Genomic DNA, 18558 nt, shown 5'->3' on the forward strand with positions numbered 1-18558 from the left:
CAATACCATTCGGAATGCATCTTTATAAGGCTTTGAGTAATCGAGGGTTTTCGTGACTGCTTGCTATCCATCACCAAATACTCTCCAATGACACATGACTCAGTCTTCATTAGGTTTTAGTAAATCCACGGACTTACTGCGTCTACAGCCAAGTCCATCATCATCCGACTTTCGATCATAGGTTTAAGGTAATCAAGGCACTCATTGTTTCGATGTTCTAGTATCGGGTAGCTCTGCATTCTTATAATCAATATCGCGTTGCACGTACGGGTATTTCGTAATAGCAGGCACATAAACTGTCTCTACTCACCTGTTGCATTCATCCATGCTGTGTCATAGTTTGTATTCAGGTTAAAATATCAGGGAGAGATGTCTCTACACGGGCCATGCACGTCACTCATCTCATAGGTCCCTTTTATAACAGATGGACTTATGTAGCAAGGACTTGATGCTTCGTCTTTCGGTTGTCACCATCCTCATCATACTGCCAGTACGGTTTAGTAAGGGCACGGAATAGATTTGGGGGCATCTACCACTTTCCTATCAGTCACAATGCATGCTCAGGGTGATTGGATTTTAAGTAATTGCAGGGAATAACCAAGCCCTGCATCACTATCAGGCGCATCATATTCATGGCGCTATTACCGGATTTAATCGTCAAATCACCGCAGGTTGGAAATGCGTAGCTGCTCTACCAGACCATCAATTTTCAAGTCAGAGATCATCCTACAGAGGGTTAGTAAGTTTCAGGGAAGTTCCTAACCTTTCACTGCTTCACACCTAGTCATTTAGTGCCATACTACAATAGTTTCTAGTAATCGAGGATTCTACGTGTTTTTGAATAAACAACTCCACTCAACTCATCCACCCTCTCATTTAGGGTCTTAGTTTAGATCGAAGGACTACGTGTGTTCCATCACCACTTTTTTTCTTCCTCGGATCCTAGTGCGACATCAATCAACGGTTTAGTGCCCTGTAAAAGCAAGCACGTGAATCTCGTCTTTCGAATGCCAGCAAACACCAGCACGTCTCACTGAATCGCCTCACGATGCCTAGCTCGCAATTCCTTTTCAGTCAAATGCCACGGGAACCTTACGAGCGTTGCTTCATCGTGATCCCACCCACCGGATCATCTAATCTCATAGGTGTTAGGTAGATTCTTCTATTGGACTATGCCTCAATACCAGCGCAGCATCCCATCAAGATCATGTGAAGTCTCACTGAGTTTTAGTACTTGCAGGACCTAATGGTCTAGGGCTCCTACCAATCGATCGATCATCATCTCCATAGCTAATTCAGCTCCATATCAGGCTTGCACCAACTACTGCACTCGCGTTCTAACTGCCAGCCATCATTGCCACTCTCTCAGGTTACGGACTTTTATTAGGAGCACCACCTACACTCCTGTCCCAAGGAACCTCAGACATGACTTCCTCCATTCACCTTACTCCAACCCAGCAATCACTACCATCTTCATACGCATCCCAATGACCAGCACACTTAATAGGCCCTTCTACAGGTGTAATCTTTGCAGGGTGATGCGCGGTCAACTGGTTCTCTACACTTTTGCATTTGATCGAAGATCGGATCCTCTAAACGTTCGGGGAACTCACAGGGGGATGTTCGATGTTTAAATTTCTGGAGTTGCATGTGCTTCGCACGTATACCTAAATGCATGTCTGCGTGTAGCAAGCCATCCAGCACGAGCATGTACCCCATCCCCCCGACCTACTGGCATAGACTTTCTTACACCCGAAAGGGTGACCAGATTCAACCAGCGCACAGTTACTCTCCTTAACTGCACCGTACGTTTGCGACATATCTTAGGAGATACGTGAACACACCCTTTTTATGGTCAGTCCTAGCTCTGAACTCAGAACGGTGTATCCGTAACTCCTGCGCAGCGCACTCTCAGTGATTTTCGGTGAGTGTTCCCTTGCTGGTATCGGACCCCGCTGGAGTCTGGCAGCGGAACGCGAGGATAGCTGATCGCGCGACGACACAAATATGACAACAGACTAGAACGGTGATAAATGATTTTGACCAACTTTATGAGAAAGGATGGCTGGTGCTGTCACATAGTACGCACCTTCAGAAACTAAGCGACAGTCTATCGCACGTCTTTCTGCAAACACGTGTAAGAAACGACCCAAGTCTAAGAGCCGGGAGCCTCAAGGTGCGGAGCCAATATATTTGTCTTGAGATACGTTTTGTCCGCTTGAATGACTTGAGGAAGGCCAGATGGGGGAATCAACACTAGTAGTATCCCATGGTGTCCGCCAATCCGAGTTAATCGGCTGAGGTGGCTGCTAGCTGAACTGAGCGGTAAAGACTGCAGGAAGGGACAGGTTGGTCCGCTACGTCCGCGGGCTATGTCCGAATGGCCATCCCTGAATCTCCTATTTATTCAGTGGGTTGATATAGTTTGGCTAGGCACTACCACGCTGACCCTGTATAGTTTTTGTGGCACTATTGCCCACCTATATGGATTGGGGTGGCAATACGGTTCCTGTCCATCCTTGACTCTGGTGCTGCTGTCTGTTAAACAATTTCACAATGATCGTTCTCTCCCAGGCCTCAGTTCCGGGACAGGACAGCACGGTCTCCGCTGGCAGTGTATGGGTATCGATGCACCTTGTATAGAACTCTTGCTCTAGTCATCTTCAATGATTTGCCAAAAATTAAGCTGAACAAATGTGCCTCTGCGTGAGCCTCTCTACACCAGTCCGGCGGACCATGACCGACAGCGTCCTCCCGTGCCGCAGTGGATTGCCCTTTGGATGTGAACCAATGAGTTAGACTAACCTTAACGGCGTTGTTGACGGTGTCTTTGACTCGTTCCGTGCCTCCCTCTCACGCAGAGGTCTCCTGGTCAGATTATTCGCGGGGTGCTACTGTCCCTTTGGAGCCAGACCGGATGGGGCCGCCTGCCCGAACTCACTTTCTAGATGAGTGGCCCTGGCAGGTGGAGTAAGCAGGATTTCTGGGGAAGTCCAGAGAGAAAAAGTCACGTAATGACCGAAACTACCAACAGCTCTCCAAACCACTACACAGCGACTCCTACTCATCCACACAACACACACCAAACACAACATAGGCCCAACACACCGAAACGACCATCTAGAACATCAACACGCAACTCTGGCGAAGTCCATGACTTACCTAAATCATACCCGGTTGTGTTTCAGCCATTGTCTTTCCCCGTTCGAAGAAGTAAAGGTATCCTGCCCTTACAGTCCAGGCGGCAGACCCCCATGCTGTACCATTTTTTAGTCGAGTGCAGCCTACTGCTTTCGGTTGCAAGGCATCCATTGGGGAGAGGATCATTCCCTGCTTGGCCAACACGTTCAATCCTGGTGGTCACTACACGAACGTACCGTCCACCCATTTCAACCGTTCCCAAAGGAGTAAAACCGCAGTATCTCGATCTGTGGACACGCTCTTGCCCAGTGAAGCTTTCCACCATGTCGCGGGGGAGAAGAAATTAATTGGAAATAGAGACGATTGCGATGGACAATATTGAACTCAGGGAGTAGGTCGATGCTTTTGCCGGTGCGTAGACTCGCAGCCGGTGTTCTATACGCATATCATTAAAGTCAACATGTGCGCATTGTACTCCAGAACCTTAGTTTTAAAACTGTTAGAGGTAGGACCCCGTGGGACCGAGACTGAACTTAAGACCATCTCATACCAATAGTGAGAACGAGAGGGGCTCCACTTTATCTTATTAGTGATGAGTATCACTGTACATACCATATGACCTTCACTTTGAAGTGGTAAACAGAGTAACATTATTTACGATGAAATATTGACTCCTTTTCCATAAGTAGTGGTACCTGAGGTGTGATATTCATACAGTCACTTCGACGGTGTTGTCATTGCTCGATATAAGAGAATCATCATGTAATAAGCCGCAATACGTGTCCTATTCAGAGCAGGATTCGAGATTAATAAAGTGGCGACCTCGTAGAATACACTTTTAGCGAATCACAAAGGTTAAGATGGCATGTACAACAGCTTGCTGCAGTGAAAAGATGGACGCTGGTATCTGTAATTGTGGGAAGTGAGAAGCGTAGTGGACAAGAGGGAAGCAATGCGCTCAAATCTTCAGAATATGCCAATCATTACCCCAGTACATCACCGCTACGAGTCCTCGACTACACCACCTCGAAGACCAGGGCTACGGTACAGTGTCCCGACTCCACATCAGTGAGATTGGACGTTTATGAACAATCATTGAGTTAATTAAATACTGTACATCGACGCGTAATCTGTTCATATGAGAGTCTTGTGAGGTCGTTTTGTTTACGAATGCATATAGACTAATAATGAATAGGAATTGAGTGGGTATAGAATAGTGGTGGTTAGAAGTTGATATATAAGATACTAGACATCTCATAGGAAGAAATCACCCTGCATTCAGACCATCTTAATATAGGTGAGACACACACAAAAATCTATGGGAATTTAGATGAGAAGTAATTTAGCAAAATATAAGACAAAATAAACATTACCAAGGAACAAATGAGTAGCAGGGCAACTATATATAAATATGAACCCTCTCTCAAGGAAGTTATAAAGCACAATAAAAAAATTGAGTCATGCTTTGCAGTATGCGACGGCGAAAACATTTTTTGGCTCCAGGCTGGCTCCACCATCGGAAGGTATTATTGAGAAACTACCTCACGGAGTTGGAAGGGCCAGCACAGAAAGTCGTTCTGTTTTGTTTGAGGGCACCACATTATCTGTATTGTCAAATCGATACGAGGGAAGAGTGTGATAAGTTGGGCGATTTCACTATTGAACAACTATTATGAGTGACTTATGTTATCTTCTACAATACTCGTCGTCGTTTTGCATGTTCCCTGTAACCTGTAGGGTTTTAAAAAATAAAAATAAAAATAAAACCCTCATGCGTTCATACCCGATGGACAGAAATGCGGTGGGCAGACAACCAATTGGCGTAACCCGGACCATCTTACGAATGGATCTCTGTGTTCCTGCGTCCTTTAATGTATTGTAAAGGTTATTTACATAAATAAATTCAAATGCCTTCACCCCTGCTCTCTAATAAAGAGGCGCTACATGTGATTATTACAATGCCCGTAGTCCAGTTAGCTCTGTCCTCAAACAACCTTTATGTTGACAATCAAAACATGCAGACACGATATTGATTTGTGGGTTTTGCGTTGATAGAGTACGGGATAACGAGATAATGGTGGCATGTGATGATAGATTTTTAATTTGGTACCAGGAGCCCCTGCCCTTTACCGGCATGGACACTTCTTCGAATGCAGACATGCGCCAGAAGCGGATCCGGGCCCCGAACGCACGCGGCGTGATGCTACCGGCTGCCCTCAGAGCCACATTGCGAGCAGGAATGGGGCTACCGTACTTCAGGGCTCTCCAGCTCGGTCATAAGGTCAGAACTCCACTCTAGCTTGCAGTGGCGGCGCGCCCGTAGGCTGATGGGGTACTCTCCGTGGGCTCAGTGCGAGAGTCGCGCCTCTTCTTCCAGCATGGGCCAGCGCCACAAGTGGACACACTGTGACGCGTGCATCCGCCACTCACACAACGCGGCATCATTTCTCCAGGCGCCTTATCACTGCTCAAAGCAGCGACATCACAGGGCGAGAGGGAAAATGGGGAAAAAGAGATACGAAGCCTTACCCTCACAAGATTCACAAAGTGTTTTATTACACAGAAAACATTGGTCTGGTGCAATACCTGGTGATGTTCTCTCTGGACGGTTTGGAATGTTGTCTTGAAAGTTGTGTCAGTTCAGTCTCAGCTATGGACTCAACTGTCTGCTGAGCTTCTGTTGTCTTCAAGATCAGCCCCGCATGATAAGAAGAAGAAACTTCTAATGCATGTATACCGATCGGACGCAGGGACCAAACGGTAGAAGGATATGACACAAGGAGACGAACACCGTAGCGAAGCCATCCTCATTCAATGCCTTTGCGTATAGGCCGAATTGACGAGTTGGTGGTTACAGTCTAGAAACTACCAGTACTTTTACCTCCTATAGGGCTAAGTAACATTAATCTGTGGCGAATGCTCTTAGAAACTCAAGCAATTCTGGTGTTGCTAGCTATGTCAGGTCAAGGGGCACAATGGGGCGGGTGACATCTCAGTTCCTCAAGCAAAATAGACCTGGCAGGTTCACCACTAATCGATTATCAAGATAGTTATGTCATATATGTAAACAATAACCGGTCTGACCTCGTCAGGGATAACATAAAGGTGGTTCTAGCGTGTTTAAAATCCGAAGCCTCAAATTGAAGAAAAAAGGTCAACAAGCAATTAAAATCAGTCCAGATTGGCGCATAACAAAGTGTAAACGTATGCTGGCTGACCGGGTGTCAGTAGCGATGTTGCTGACACGGAACTTTCGAACGTCCGCTCTGAGGATGACGTGTGCAAAACAACCTAACAGAAACTAAACCACTGTATAAGCCGCAATGTATGCATAATTAGTGAGTAATTAGTCGCTGGTGTTTGGAATATTTGGACAATATCGCGTGTTAATGGCACCGTAGCTCTTTGAGAGTACATCAGTTTTTCTTTGAACTGAGCCTCTCCTTAGCTAATTACTTCGCTGCCATCTTTCGTCTCAACTCTTCTATCTCTCTGCCCTCATTAGGTGTGCTGTGTTATGCTGAAAAAAAACTGGTGGCAAAGGATATAGTACGAACAATTACCGCCAGCTCTGGACGGCGTGGAAAATAAAACGACTGTATCTAAATTTATTATTCCCAGATAATAACTACGTTGTTTTTAGCTCGGAGTTTTTAGTATATTTATAGGAGAACACAATCGAAAAGGAATATAAAACACTATATATACCGTTGTTTTTAATGAACAAAGGAGTTTCCATCACGGGTGCACACTTTAAGTTGACGAATATACATAGCACTAGCAGATACTTCTTCCCCTGTAGAACCGGGGCGTGTTCTCAACTGTCGCTACGATTTCATAGTAGCATCTTTCCCTTCATTCGCCGTGCACAGTGGTGATTCCAAAACGTCCTTGGCTGCGTTAGGCTTGCTAGTCCTCGTTTTCAAGTGCGTTCTTTCTCACGATCGCTATGTGTTGAAAAGTGCCGTGTGGTGTGGCATCTTGATTATGATAGTCCGATCCATTGCTGCTGTTCGTGTTCCTATGTCTGTTAACCCCTTCTTGAATGACACTCCAAGGCCACCCTGTTAGCTCATGGGGATGACCGACCCTTGCCAGCCTCAGCACAGGTGTCCTGCGTGTGTGATTATCCTCCATCCCCCACAGTCTATCGTTCCATCTCCTCATATGCTCTTCAGCTTCCAGGAGCCTGGTGGACCAAGCATCCATTTCCCAAGCACTGAGCATGCACTTCCAACACAGACCTTCTTTGTAGGTGGTTGGGCTTGTACGTTTAACTGACCAGAAGTTACTTCTTTATACCCATTGTACTGCAATGCAAACAGAGTGATCAAAGCCCAAGTCAGTTTAAAAGCTAAAAGAAAAAATATGACAATATTATTCAGTCTTTAAAAATACCTATTTCTATGATATTTGATGTACATTACTTCATTCATTGGTGATTTTAGTTGTGACCTGTGAGTCTAAACACGGTCAGCCTCCAARTTACAGGCAGCTTTCTTGGTGAGGTGGAGACAGACTGAGTCCCTTTGCAGCGCAGCAGAGACAGGGGTATTTGTCTAGTGGTGGGGTGCTCCTTGCAGCAGAAGCTGAACACACTGGCAGCCAGGTAAACATCCCAGTGATCAGGATGTTCTTTCACCAAATCTGACACCAACCTGTCCAGGTGATGATAAAACATGTATGAAACAAAACACATGCATATTATAACAACTCAGCTGGGCTAGCATGTCATGTGTTTGGATTGAGTAAACTGACAAAAGATTATTGCAATCATTACCCAGTTCTATTTAGTACCGATGCGCTTCTTGAAAAATTATTTAAAAGTTAAGCAATGTCTGGGTTGCAATGCACTGGTAACAGCACGTGTTTGTTCCAATCAAGTGTCAAACATGTTTCCGTTGGCGACTTCAATATTCTACAGTAAATTCTTCCAATCTTGCGACTGACTCACTGAACTGTCTTGCAATGATAGAAGGCAATCAGCCTGCCACATAGTGCTCTATCCACGCAGCCTATTCCCCGTCAGGAGACTGAAAAGATTTGGCATGGGTCATCAAATCGGCACTGGAGCGCCAAGTCCAAAAGGCTTCTTAACAGCTTCTACCCCCAAGCCATAAGACTCCTGAACAGCTAATCAAAGGGCTACCCAGACCCCTCTTTTACGCTGCTGCTACTCTGTTTATAATCTATGCATAGTCACTTTAACTCTACCTACATGGACATATTACCTCAGCTAACCGGTGCCCCCGCACATTGACTCTGTACCGGTACCCCCTGTATATAGCCTCCACATTGACTCTGTACCGGTACCCCCTGTATATAGCCTCCACATTGACTCTGTACCGGTACCCCCTGTATATAGTCTCCACATTGACTCTGTATGGTACTCCCCGTATATAGTCCTCCACATTGACTCTGTACCGGTACCCCCTGTATATAGTCTCCACATTGACTCTGTACCGGTACCCCCTGTATATAGTCTCCACATTGACTCTGTACCGGTACCCCCTGTATATAGTCTCCACATTGACCTCTGTACCGGTACCCCCTCCTGTATATAGTCTCCACATTGACTCTGTACCGGTACCCCCTGTATATAGTCTCCACATTGACTCTGTACCGGTACCCCCTGTATATAGTCTCCACATTGACTCTGTACCGGTACCCCTGTATATAGTCTCCACATTGACTCTGTACCGGTACCCCCTGTATATAGTCTCCACATTGACTCTGTACCGGTACCCCGCTGTATATAGTCCTCCACATTGACTCTGTACGCGGTACCCCCTGTATATAGTCTCCACATTGACTCTGTACGCGGTACCCCCTGTATTATAGTCTCCACATTGACTCTGTACCGGTACCCCTGTATATAGTCTCCACATTGACTCTGTACCGGTACCCCCTGTATATAGTCTCCACATTGACTCTGTACCGGTACCCCCTGTATATAGTCTCCACATGACTCTGGTACCGGTACCCCCCCTGTAATATAGTCTCCACATTGACTCTGTACCGGTACCCCCTGTATATAGTCCTCCACATTGACTCTGTACCGGTACCCCCCTGTATATAGTTCCACATTGACTCTGTACCGGTACCCCCCTGTATATAGCTCCACATTGACTGCTGTACCGGTACCCCCTGTATATAGTCTCCACATTGACTCTGTACCGGTACCCCCTGTATATAGTCTCCACATTGACTCTTGTACCGGTACCCCCTGTATATAGTCTCCACATTGACTCTGTACCGGTACCCCCTGTATATAGTCTCCACATTGACTCTGTACCGGTACCCCCTGTATTACGTCTCCACATTGACTCTGTAACCGGTAAGTACCCCCTGTATATAGTCTCCACATTGACTCTGTACCGGTACCCCCTGTATATAGTCTCCACATTGACTCTGTACCGGTACCCCCTGTATATAGCCCCACTTGTTATTTTACTGCTGCTGTTTAATTATTTGTTACTTTTTTTTTCTTTCTTTTTTTACTTATCTTTTACTTCACACTTATTTTTATTAGGTAAGCATTTCACTGTAAGGTTGTATTCAGCACGTGACAAATAAAATGTGATTTGACAAGCAACAAACTATCCATAAGCTTTTAGAATCAGGTGGCTGTGWAGCAAGGTACAGTGGAGAACAAACCGGTCTACGAGGGACTTTGTTACTGGATCCAGTGACACTCCCAGAGGACGGTAGAATATGAGTTGGCATGTCAGTTTCTTCAGATCACCCAAAGCCGAGTTGATCTGTAAAATTAAAAAAGAGAAGGGGTACTTAATATTCATGAGATCATTTGGTGCAACCAATACAACCAATACAACTGATTTTGTTTTCAGGTGGTGGTACAGTAACGCTAGCATAAATACATGCTGCACATACTGCATAAGAAACTACACAATACCATCTCTATAAACTAACCACAGTATCTCTTACCTCTAAAGTCAGCATTACACCCAAACAACACAGGATTCCAACAGGGAAGCCGAAGCGAGAGATGAGGTCAGAAATTATTTGAGCAATCTCTTTACTGGTGCAGGTCTTCATGGGGTAGGCTTCCAACCATTTTGAGTAGTAGTCCATTACAGTTAGTACAAATCTGTGTCCAATTTGGGTCTCTGGAAATGGCCCCTTCACTTCCATTGTCAGCCAATCCCATTTCTCCTTGATCTGGTTCAAATATCATAAAATTATATTTAAAAGGATTACATTTTTTTTWAAAGTAAGACATAAAAGTAATACAGAATGTAATAACCTTGTTCAAATCAAATTGTATTAGTCACATGCGCCAAATACAACAGGTGTAGACCTTACAGTGAAATGCTTACTTACAAGCCCTTAACCAACAATGCAGTTTAAAAAAAGAAAAAATAAGAATAGAAATAATTGACACCGTAATCAATCAAGGAGCAGCAAGGTAAAATACAATAGCAAGGACATATTTATTACGAGGTCAATGTGGAGACTATATACAGCGGGTTACCAGTCAACAGAGTCAATGTGGAGACATATACAGTGGGTACAAGTACAGCAGTCAATGTGCGAGGGACGTATAGACAGCAGGGGGTACCAGCAATACAGTCAATGTGGAGACTAATATCAGCAGGGCTACACATACAAGGTCAATTGTGGAGACTATATTACAAGCCGGGAGACCCTCGACAGAAAGAAAAAAGAAAAAAAAGAAAGGATACCGAAGTACAGAAGGTACATGGATGAGAGAAAGCGAATAATGAGAAAGGCAGAAAAAAAAAAAAACAACTCCAGAAAAAAACAAACACAAAACCACAGCAACAACGTCAACGGCAGTAACAGAAGCTACAATTTGGACGACCTCATATACACGCGGGACACGACAACAGCAACAACAAAATCAACCCAGAAAAAAGGAAAAAAACGAAGTCCCGAGTACCAGCAGTGTCAACATGTGGAGGCTTACAAATTCATACAGCGGACACCACCACACGACAAAAAAAAAAAGAAAAACGCAACAGACAGCACACGACCCACACAAAACAAATCAACAACCCAGACATCAACAACAGCCCAAATCAAAAAAATCCACACAAACACACAAAAAACAAGACAAAAAACACACCATCACACAGCAAAAACATCAACACCAACAACCAGCCCCACAACCCAAAAAAACCCCACAGACAACCCCACCCACCACACAAACACACCACCCAACCCCCCACACCCAACAAGCAGGGAGCAACCAAAACCACACCAAGCCACCGCGACACCCCCACAAACCACCACAAACACCCAAAACGCCACCCCGCCACAGCCACCCCCCCCAAACGCACCAACACCAAAAAACACGAAACACCCACGGCTAACGGCACTACAGAGTACAATCGTGAGAGACTATATCAGGACCCCCAACCAACAAACCCGAAAAACACCAACACAACCACAAACCAGGCACACCACGCCCAGGTACAGATACAGAGTTCATGTGGAGACATGTAACATATACAGCGAGAACTGACCAACCCAAACAACAAAACAAGCCCACAAAACAAACCAAAGACACCAACCCATACCAAAAACACAAGAACAAAACCCCCCCACCAAACCAAAACGTACCACAGTTACAGGTCAATGTGGAGGCACTAATATACAGCAGGACGCAAAAAAAACCAACAACACCCCCCACAAAAAAACAACCACCAAAAAAAAAGCAAAACACAAACACACATAACCGCCTAAGCCGAGCCTCCCCATCCCCAAACCAGCACCCACAGACAACTCACCACCACCAAACCAAAAAACCCCCCACCCAACAAAAACACCCAAAAGAAACCAAAAAAACCAAGAAACAAAACAAACAAAACAAAAAAACACAAAAAACCAACAAAAACCCAACCAGTACCAGTTACAGAAGCAGTTTCAATGCTGGAGCTATGATAACAGGGGGTACCAGTAGTCAATGTGGAGACTATATAAGCAGGGGAGAGGTACAGAGTCAATGTGGAGACTATATACAGGGGGTACCAGTACAGAGTCAATGTGAGGCTATATACAGCGGGGGTACGTACAGAGTCAATGTGGAGGACTATATACAGGGGGGGTACCGGTACAGAGTCCAAGGTGGAGACCATATACAGGGGTACCAGTACAGAGTCAATGTGGAGACTATATACAGGGGTACCAGTACAGAGTCAATGTGGAGCTATATACAGCGGAAGGCCAAACCCACACAAAACAACACAACAAACCACAAAACGACAAAGCCACACCCTGCAATAAAAAGCCAGAAGACCAACCTAATCACAACAAGCAAAAACAAACAAAACCAAAAACACCCCACCGGACAAACCCAACACAATCACAACACGAGGCCCGCCCAACCCAACACACAACCCCAACAACAACCACAAAACAACAACAACAACAACGCCACACACAAAAACACACCCAAACCCCACGCACCCACAATGAACAACAACCCCACAAAACCAACACCCCAAACAAAAACCCACAAACCCAACAGAAACGCAAACAACCCGCACACCCCAAACCACCCCACACAACAAAACCCAAAAACAAAACCCCACAGACCACAACGAACCAAACAAACCCAAAATAACCCACAGAAACCCACAACAACAAACCACAAAAACAACCCACAAGAAAAGCCACAAAATCCCCAAACCCCACAACCCAAAAACCCACACACCCCAACCCCAACAGCCCAACAACCCACACACAACCCCAATCCAAGACACCCCCAAACCCCACCAACCAACCAACAAACCCCCAAAAACCCCCAAACGCTACCAGCATACCAGAGTCAATGTGGAGAGAAAGGCCACTCAAACATCTATACAGGAAACCCCCAGGCTACAGGTAACAACGTCAAATCGTGGTGAGCTTATACAAGGCGCGAACACAACCCGACACAACCCACAACCCAGAACCACACAACCCCAACACCCACACACCCAAAAGGTACCAGTACAGAGTCAAGGCATGGAGCCTATATAACGCGGAAACCCAACACACCAACAAAACCAACAGACACCCCCCACCACAAACCCACCACAAAAACAAACCACACCAAACCCGCCACACAACAGGTACCAGGTACCAGCAGTCAATGTGCGGGAGAAAACGCAGGCACCCGGCTTTAAGATCGAAAGATAATATGACCAACCAAGGAAAAATAAAGACATCTAACGGATAACAGCTTATGTAATTAAGATACGTTAACAATGCAATAGACTAACAGGAGTCAAGCAGCGTGGTTCAAAGAGAGAGGTGGGGGGATGCAAATAGTCTGGGTCAATCCTTGATTAAGATGTTCAGGAGTCTTATGGCTTGGGGTAGAAGACTGTTTAGAAGCCTCTTAGACTTGACTAGACCTTGGCGCGTCGGTACCGTTTTCCGTGCAGCGGTAGCAGAGAGAACAGTCTATGACTAGGGTGGCTGGAGTCTTTGACAATGTTTAGGGCCTTCCTCTGAACCGAGCCTAGGTATAGAATCGGTCTGGATGGCAGGAAAACTTGGCCCCAGTGATGTACTGGCGCGTACGCACTACCCTCTGTTGCCTGTTTTCTGTTTTCCAGAATCAAGCCATCTGTCAGAAAATCTTACCCTGATTGCGAGCTTGGGATAAAGATCAGCCCTTGCTTTTGTTAAAGCTGAAGGTGGGACCTGAAATGTCCAGGAGAGTTCAGTGATTAAAGCAGGAAAAATAAAGGTTTGGGGATATATAAAGCCGTTATTAAACATGTTGTTGATCATACACACACAACTAGCCGTATATGAGTTTCAATGTAGCCCACTTTGAGCCAATCAGGATTGTTGGTTGCGAGATGGGCACATATCGATCGATTCTGATGGCCAACAGCCTCATTAAGAGCTACCACTTACCTGTCAATTTGCTAATTATTACCCTGCCCCAGTACAATACTCTGCCAACAATGAAAAAAACCGATTACAAAATGAAAGTATCACCAGAATGCTAAACAACTCCGCTAGGTAACCTGTGTCAATACTCAAACACGAGTGCGCTTCATTTAGCTTACCTGGTGTGCAGGCTGGAAGACAGTGTTCCATTGGTATTGTACCTGGGGCGAGCTAAATAAAGCACAGCCTCAAGTTTTTTGACATGACATGTATTTGACGATTCAAGGTCTGGATAAGTGATATAGTCTTTGTACACTGTGTCACACAGTAGATCGTCATGGAAACGACTTGGTGCCAAATATACTGTGGTTTAAGTAACTGGGAGTCTTCTTCACCGTGTTGACTCTGCAGAGCTAATGTTTCATTACAAGAAGAATCAAGAGAGGAAATAATTAATTGCTTAATTCTTCACAAACATTGGCTCATAACCTATAGCTCCTCCACAACATGTATTGGTTTTGAGTAACCACTTGGCTGAGCTTGAATTAGATGAACATCCTCAGGAACCGATCCCAGGAAACTGAAATACAACCGTAGAGGTTAATACATAGTTAATTTCCTTTGTGAAAGATTGAGAATAAGGGTATCCTAGCCATATCAAAAAAAACAAATGGAAAACTAGTTAGAACGACTTGTTTTGTTGTTTTTTCTCACCACAGGTTACTCTTCTTCTCGTTCCAGCTGTTTTCTAAAACAATAAGAACTCAACAATAAAAACACCGCCGCTCAAAAGTTCAAACCATAACAAAGCCAAAGCATGATTCAGATTTATATCATATGCATCAAAATAATAAACAATTTTGAAAAAGACCCCGTCTAAAAACTTTTCAACAGAAAATTACACTGCATCAATTCACACAAATTACCTTTTTTGGGACTGACTAGGAAAAGAAAATATAGTTGGAAATGGCATCATTACGGTAAACGAACACCACGCCCAGTTGAGGGTGTTATCAGGTACTTCTCCCTCAAAATATCTCGGAACACAGTTCTGGAGCTTTGGTTGCTTCCAGGCTTTCAAGTCTTCCCTGATGGATCCACTTTTTTAGTCTTTTGGCGTCACTCAGCGAAAATCTGATGGCGATGAGACAAAGTAAAAAAATAAAATAAGTAAAAAGTAACAACTTCACACGCTCCCGAGTAGCGCAGCGTTATTAAACACTTCACTCAGTACCAGAAGCGTCACTACAACCCTGGTTCGATTCCAGGCTGTATTCAGAAGTGGCCTCGATTGGAGAGTCCATTGGGCGGCGCACAATTGGGCCCAGCGTTGTCTAAGTTTAGGGTTTGGCTGTCCTTGTAAAAAAAGACTGACTTGCCTAGTTAAATAACAGTTAAAATAAAATTAAAAATAACTCATAATGATCAACAGAGATGAGAGGTCCAATGCAGGACTGTTTACCTATACACCAAAAATCATTCTGAAGGTAACAATTAAGTATCTTACTCAAATAAAACTGGTCAAAAATAAACTAAAATAGCTCCTTAGCAAAGAGCAATTCCTCTCAGCAAGAATTTAGCTAGGACTGTCTGGAAGGGACTGAGTGCGGGAGGGGACTGCGACGTGGGGAGGGAAGAAACAATCGTTTGGATATTCTTTTAAAATGTTTGGAAATCTCTGATCTATTGACTAATACTAATTTAGCACCTGGCAGGCCAAAAACTCATCCCACCAAAACATTTCAGGACAGTCTTTTCTATAAACAGCTCTCTACACCACATAAAAAGGACATCTAATAACCATCAACCACAAATTAAAACCAAAAACCCCACCACAATCAACCAAAACCACCTCAAAGCACTTAAACCTCCACAAAACACCTCAACACCCAGAAACTCCACACCACAAAACCCCCCCACCCTCCTCCCAAACCCTACAAACGACACACAACCCCTAACCCCCTCCCTAAACCCCAAACACCCTAAACCTACCTCCCAAAAAACCCCGATAACCAGCCCAACTTACCCCAGGCTTTACACAAATATCTCATGTAATTTTCACAATATTCATTCCCACACCTCAAAGCTGTGGATATAACATATTACAACATGCTCAAAAAAAAATCAACCCGGGCAACACAATTAAACAACACAAATGATAAACATCCAAAGTCAACTCACACTTCTAGTGAAAAATACAATACTAACTCCACTTAGGAAGCAACACGATTGGACAACTAAATTTTCCACATGACATGTTTGCAAATGGAAAGAGACAAAAGGTCGGAAATTTACTAAGAATTAGCAAAGACACTCCCAAATAAGGAAGTGGTTCCTGCAAGGCTCCGGCTGACCACAGACCCACTTCATCCCAAAAAGCTTAATACCCCCATAATGCTTCACATGTGCTGCATGTTCTCTGTCCAACTAAACTATTGACCCCTCCGCATGGCCCGGGGCGTCTACACATCTAACTCCAAGTCAAGAGTAGCATGAGAATGGAGTCTACAAACCCAACACAAGATGTGCTCAAGGAATCAGTGCAAGCTCCCAATCACAGGATGAGCACAACAAAAATCAACAATAGCAGCAGCCTGTAGGCAACGCAAGGTTTGACTGATGATCGTGTCCCAGACGTAGCGGTCCAGAGCAACTTCCGCCGAGGCCCGCTACCAGGAGACAGGCCAGACATCCAGGAGGACGATGGAGGAGGGCCGTAGGAGAGCAAACACAACCCAGCCACGCAGGGACCGCACCCTCCGCCTATTGTTCGCACCGCAGCCCCCAAGGCAGCTACTGCCAGAAAGCCCTCTTCGACCAATGACCCCTCCCAAGGCAGGCCCACCACAAATGTGCATGTGTCCAGCACTGTGGGCTCATCCACCAAGGCGGCATCCTGACGCGATTCAATCTCCGGCTCAACCTAATGCGCAGTCAGGCTACCTCTAGGCCGAGACCACACCTGGCAGAGAGACGATGGCGCGCCCCCCACAAAGAAAAATGCCACCCACACACCAATGACTGACACACCACACCACGACACAAACCCGGCTCTCATAGCTGAACCCAGAGAATAATATGCCCCCCCGCAGCAGAACGTTTCTCCAACCGGCGTCTCCGACTCTGCTCACGTTGTTCAATCAATGAGACAAAACACATGCTCAGATACCGCTGAAACCTGACTATAGACATTGCTGTAGCCAGAGGACCAGCAAAAGCACCAAAACCGTGAAAGCGAATTTTCAGGCACCTCTTCCGCCGTATCTCTGAGCAAATGCCAAAATCACAACGTCCCTGCAGCGGTGTTAGGCTGCGTAACGACACAACCCCCACCTGGTGGACGTTCGGAGCCCTCCCTACCCCTTCTGGAGTCTGTTTCCTGACCGTACCATTGACGCGAAACACAATGCACAATTTGTGGCCTGTGGAGGTCATTTCTGAGGGCATCTGTATTTAAGTGTATCCTCTTATCTTTTTGAGCAGATGTATTATCACACACGAGGACAATTCACGTTTGTGATAGCTGAACATGGGACATTTACCCAGCTAATTCAGAGAACAGAAGGATGTTCTTGACACTTGGTTTTGGTATCAGCAGTTTAGGATAGGGGCTATTACAGCCGCAATGTTGACCCACTAAAGTGCTCTGAGATTGCAAGCCCGGATTGACAGTCCCGTGACCTCCCTAAAAACAATCAGCCACCTTTCGATACACATGTGCATTTTTCGCTAGCAGGTTTAGGAAAGCATTTCTACCTAACTTGCTACATTAATTCGGTCTATCTGTACGAACACCAAAAATCACACCATAGTTGTAAATCAGAAGTGGCTGTTATTCATAAGGTAATCTCATGCGAACAGCTCCATGACAATTCCCAAATCAGAGTGTCCCAGTCATATAGAAAACCATCGCACTGCAACCTTCTACCAATAACAACCACAGTTTTCATAGACTCTCCAGTACACACTCACGGCAGGTCCAACTACCTTCCGTTTACGTTCCGACCCCATTTAACCCAATGTTATATCGCACACAAGGAAACCGTTTACTAAACCACACGGGAAACGGTATTGAAAAAAAAAACACAAGCCGCTTCTTATGGCTTACAAATTTCAGGTGGTCCCACTCCCGTTATCGTATAACCCTGCTATTAATGCCTCCTGCGCCCCTATCCTAAAAGTGAAATTGACACCCACCCTGCGACGGATTGAAAACCACCTCTTTTGGAGCAATATGGTGCTTGATCTTGAGATTACATTACCTTAATTTTGTAACAAATAGGCCAAGTAAATATTAAAATACCTTCATCCATTTTAGGGCTATATATAAGAAAGAACAGTTATGTGGCTAGTCCCCTAAATATCGAACAAATAGCCGACTTTAAAAAAAAATACATTGCAATGCGACAACATTCCAGATCCCTATTACAACATCAGGACTTGATATGATTTGTTTCAGACAAAACACAAATATAGATAACTCAACCGTTAGCCTAAGCTAACATAGTTGGTATATATAAATTAATCTCTCTCACCGACCACCCC

General features: G+C 45.0%; 1 protein-coding gene across 1 annotated transcript in view; it reads right to left on the bottom strand.

Moving 5' to 3' along the window:
* Window positions 1-7541: 7541 nt before the first annotated feature.
* The window catches only part of LOC112077780 (gypsy retrotransposon integrase-like protein 1), a 16749-nt gene continuing 5732 nt past the window's right edge, over window positions 7542-18558 (bottom strand). Inside the window, exons 7-9 of the mRNA XM_070441827.1 lie at window positions 10090-10323; window positions 9799-9902; window positions 7542-7799 (exon numbers count right to left, since the gene is read on the bottom strand). Of these exons, the coding sequence (XP_070297928.1) occupies window positions 7586-7799; window positions 9799-9902; window positions 10090-10323 (552 nt within the window). The 3' untranslated portion in view covers window positions 7542-7585. The remainder of the gene's footprint in view (window positions 7800-9798; window positions 9903-10089; window positions 10324-18558) is intronic.

Source organism: Salvelinus sp. IW2-2015, unplaced genomic scaffold, assembly GCF_002910315.2.
Source record: "Salvelinus sp. IW2-2015 unplaced genomic scaffold, ASM291031v2 Un_scaffold4912, whole genome shotgun sequence".
Classification (NCBI taxonomy): Eukaryota; Metazoa; Chordata; class Actinopteri; order Salmoniformes; family Salmonidae; genus Salvelinus; species Salvelinus sp. IW2-2015.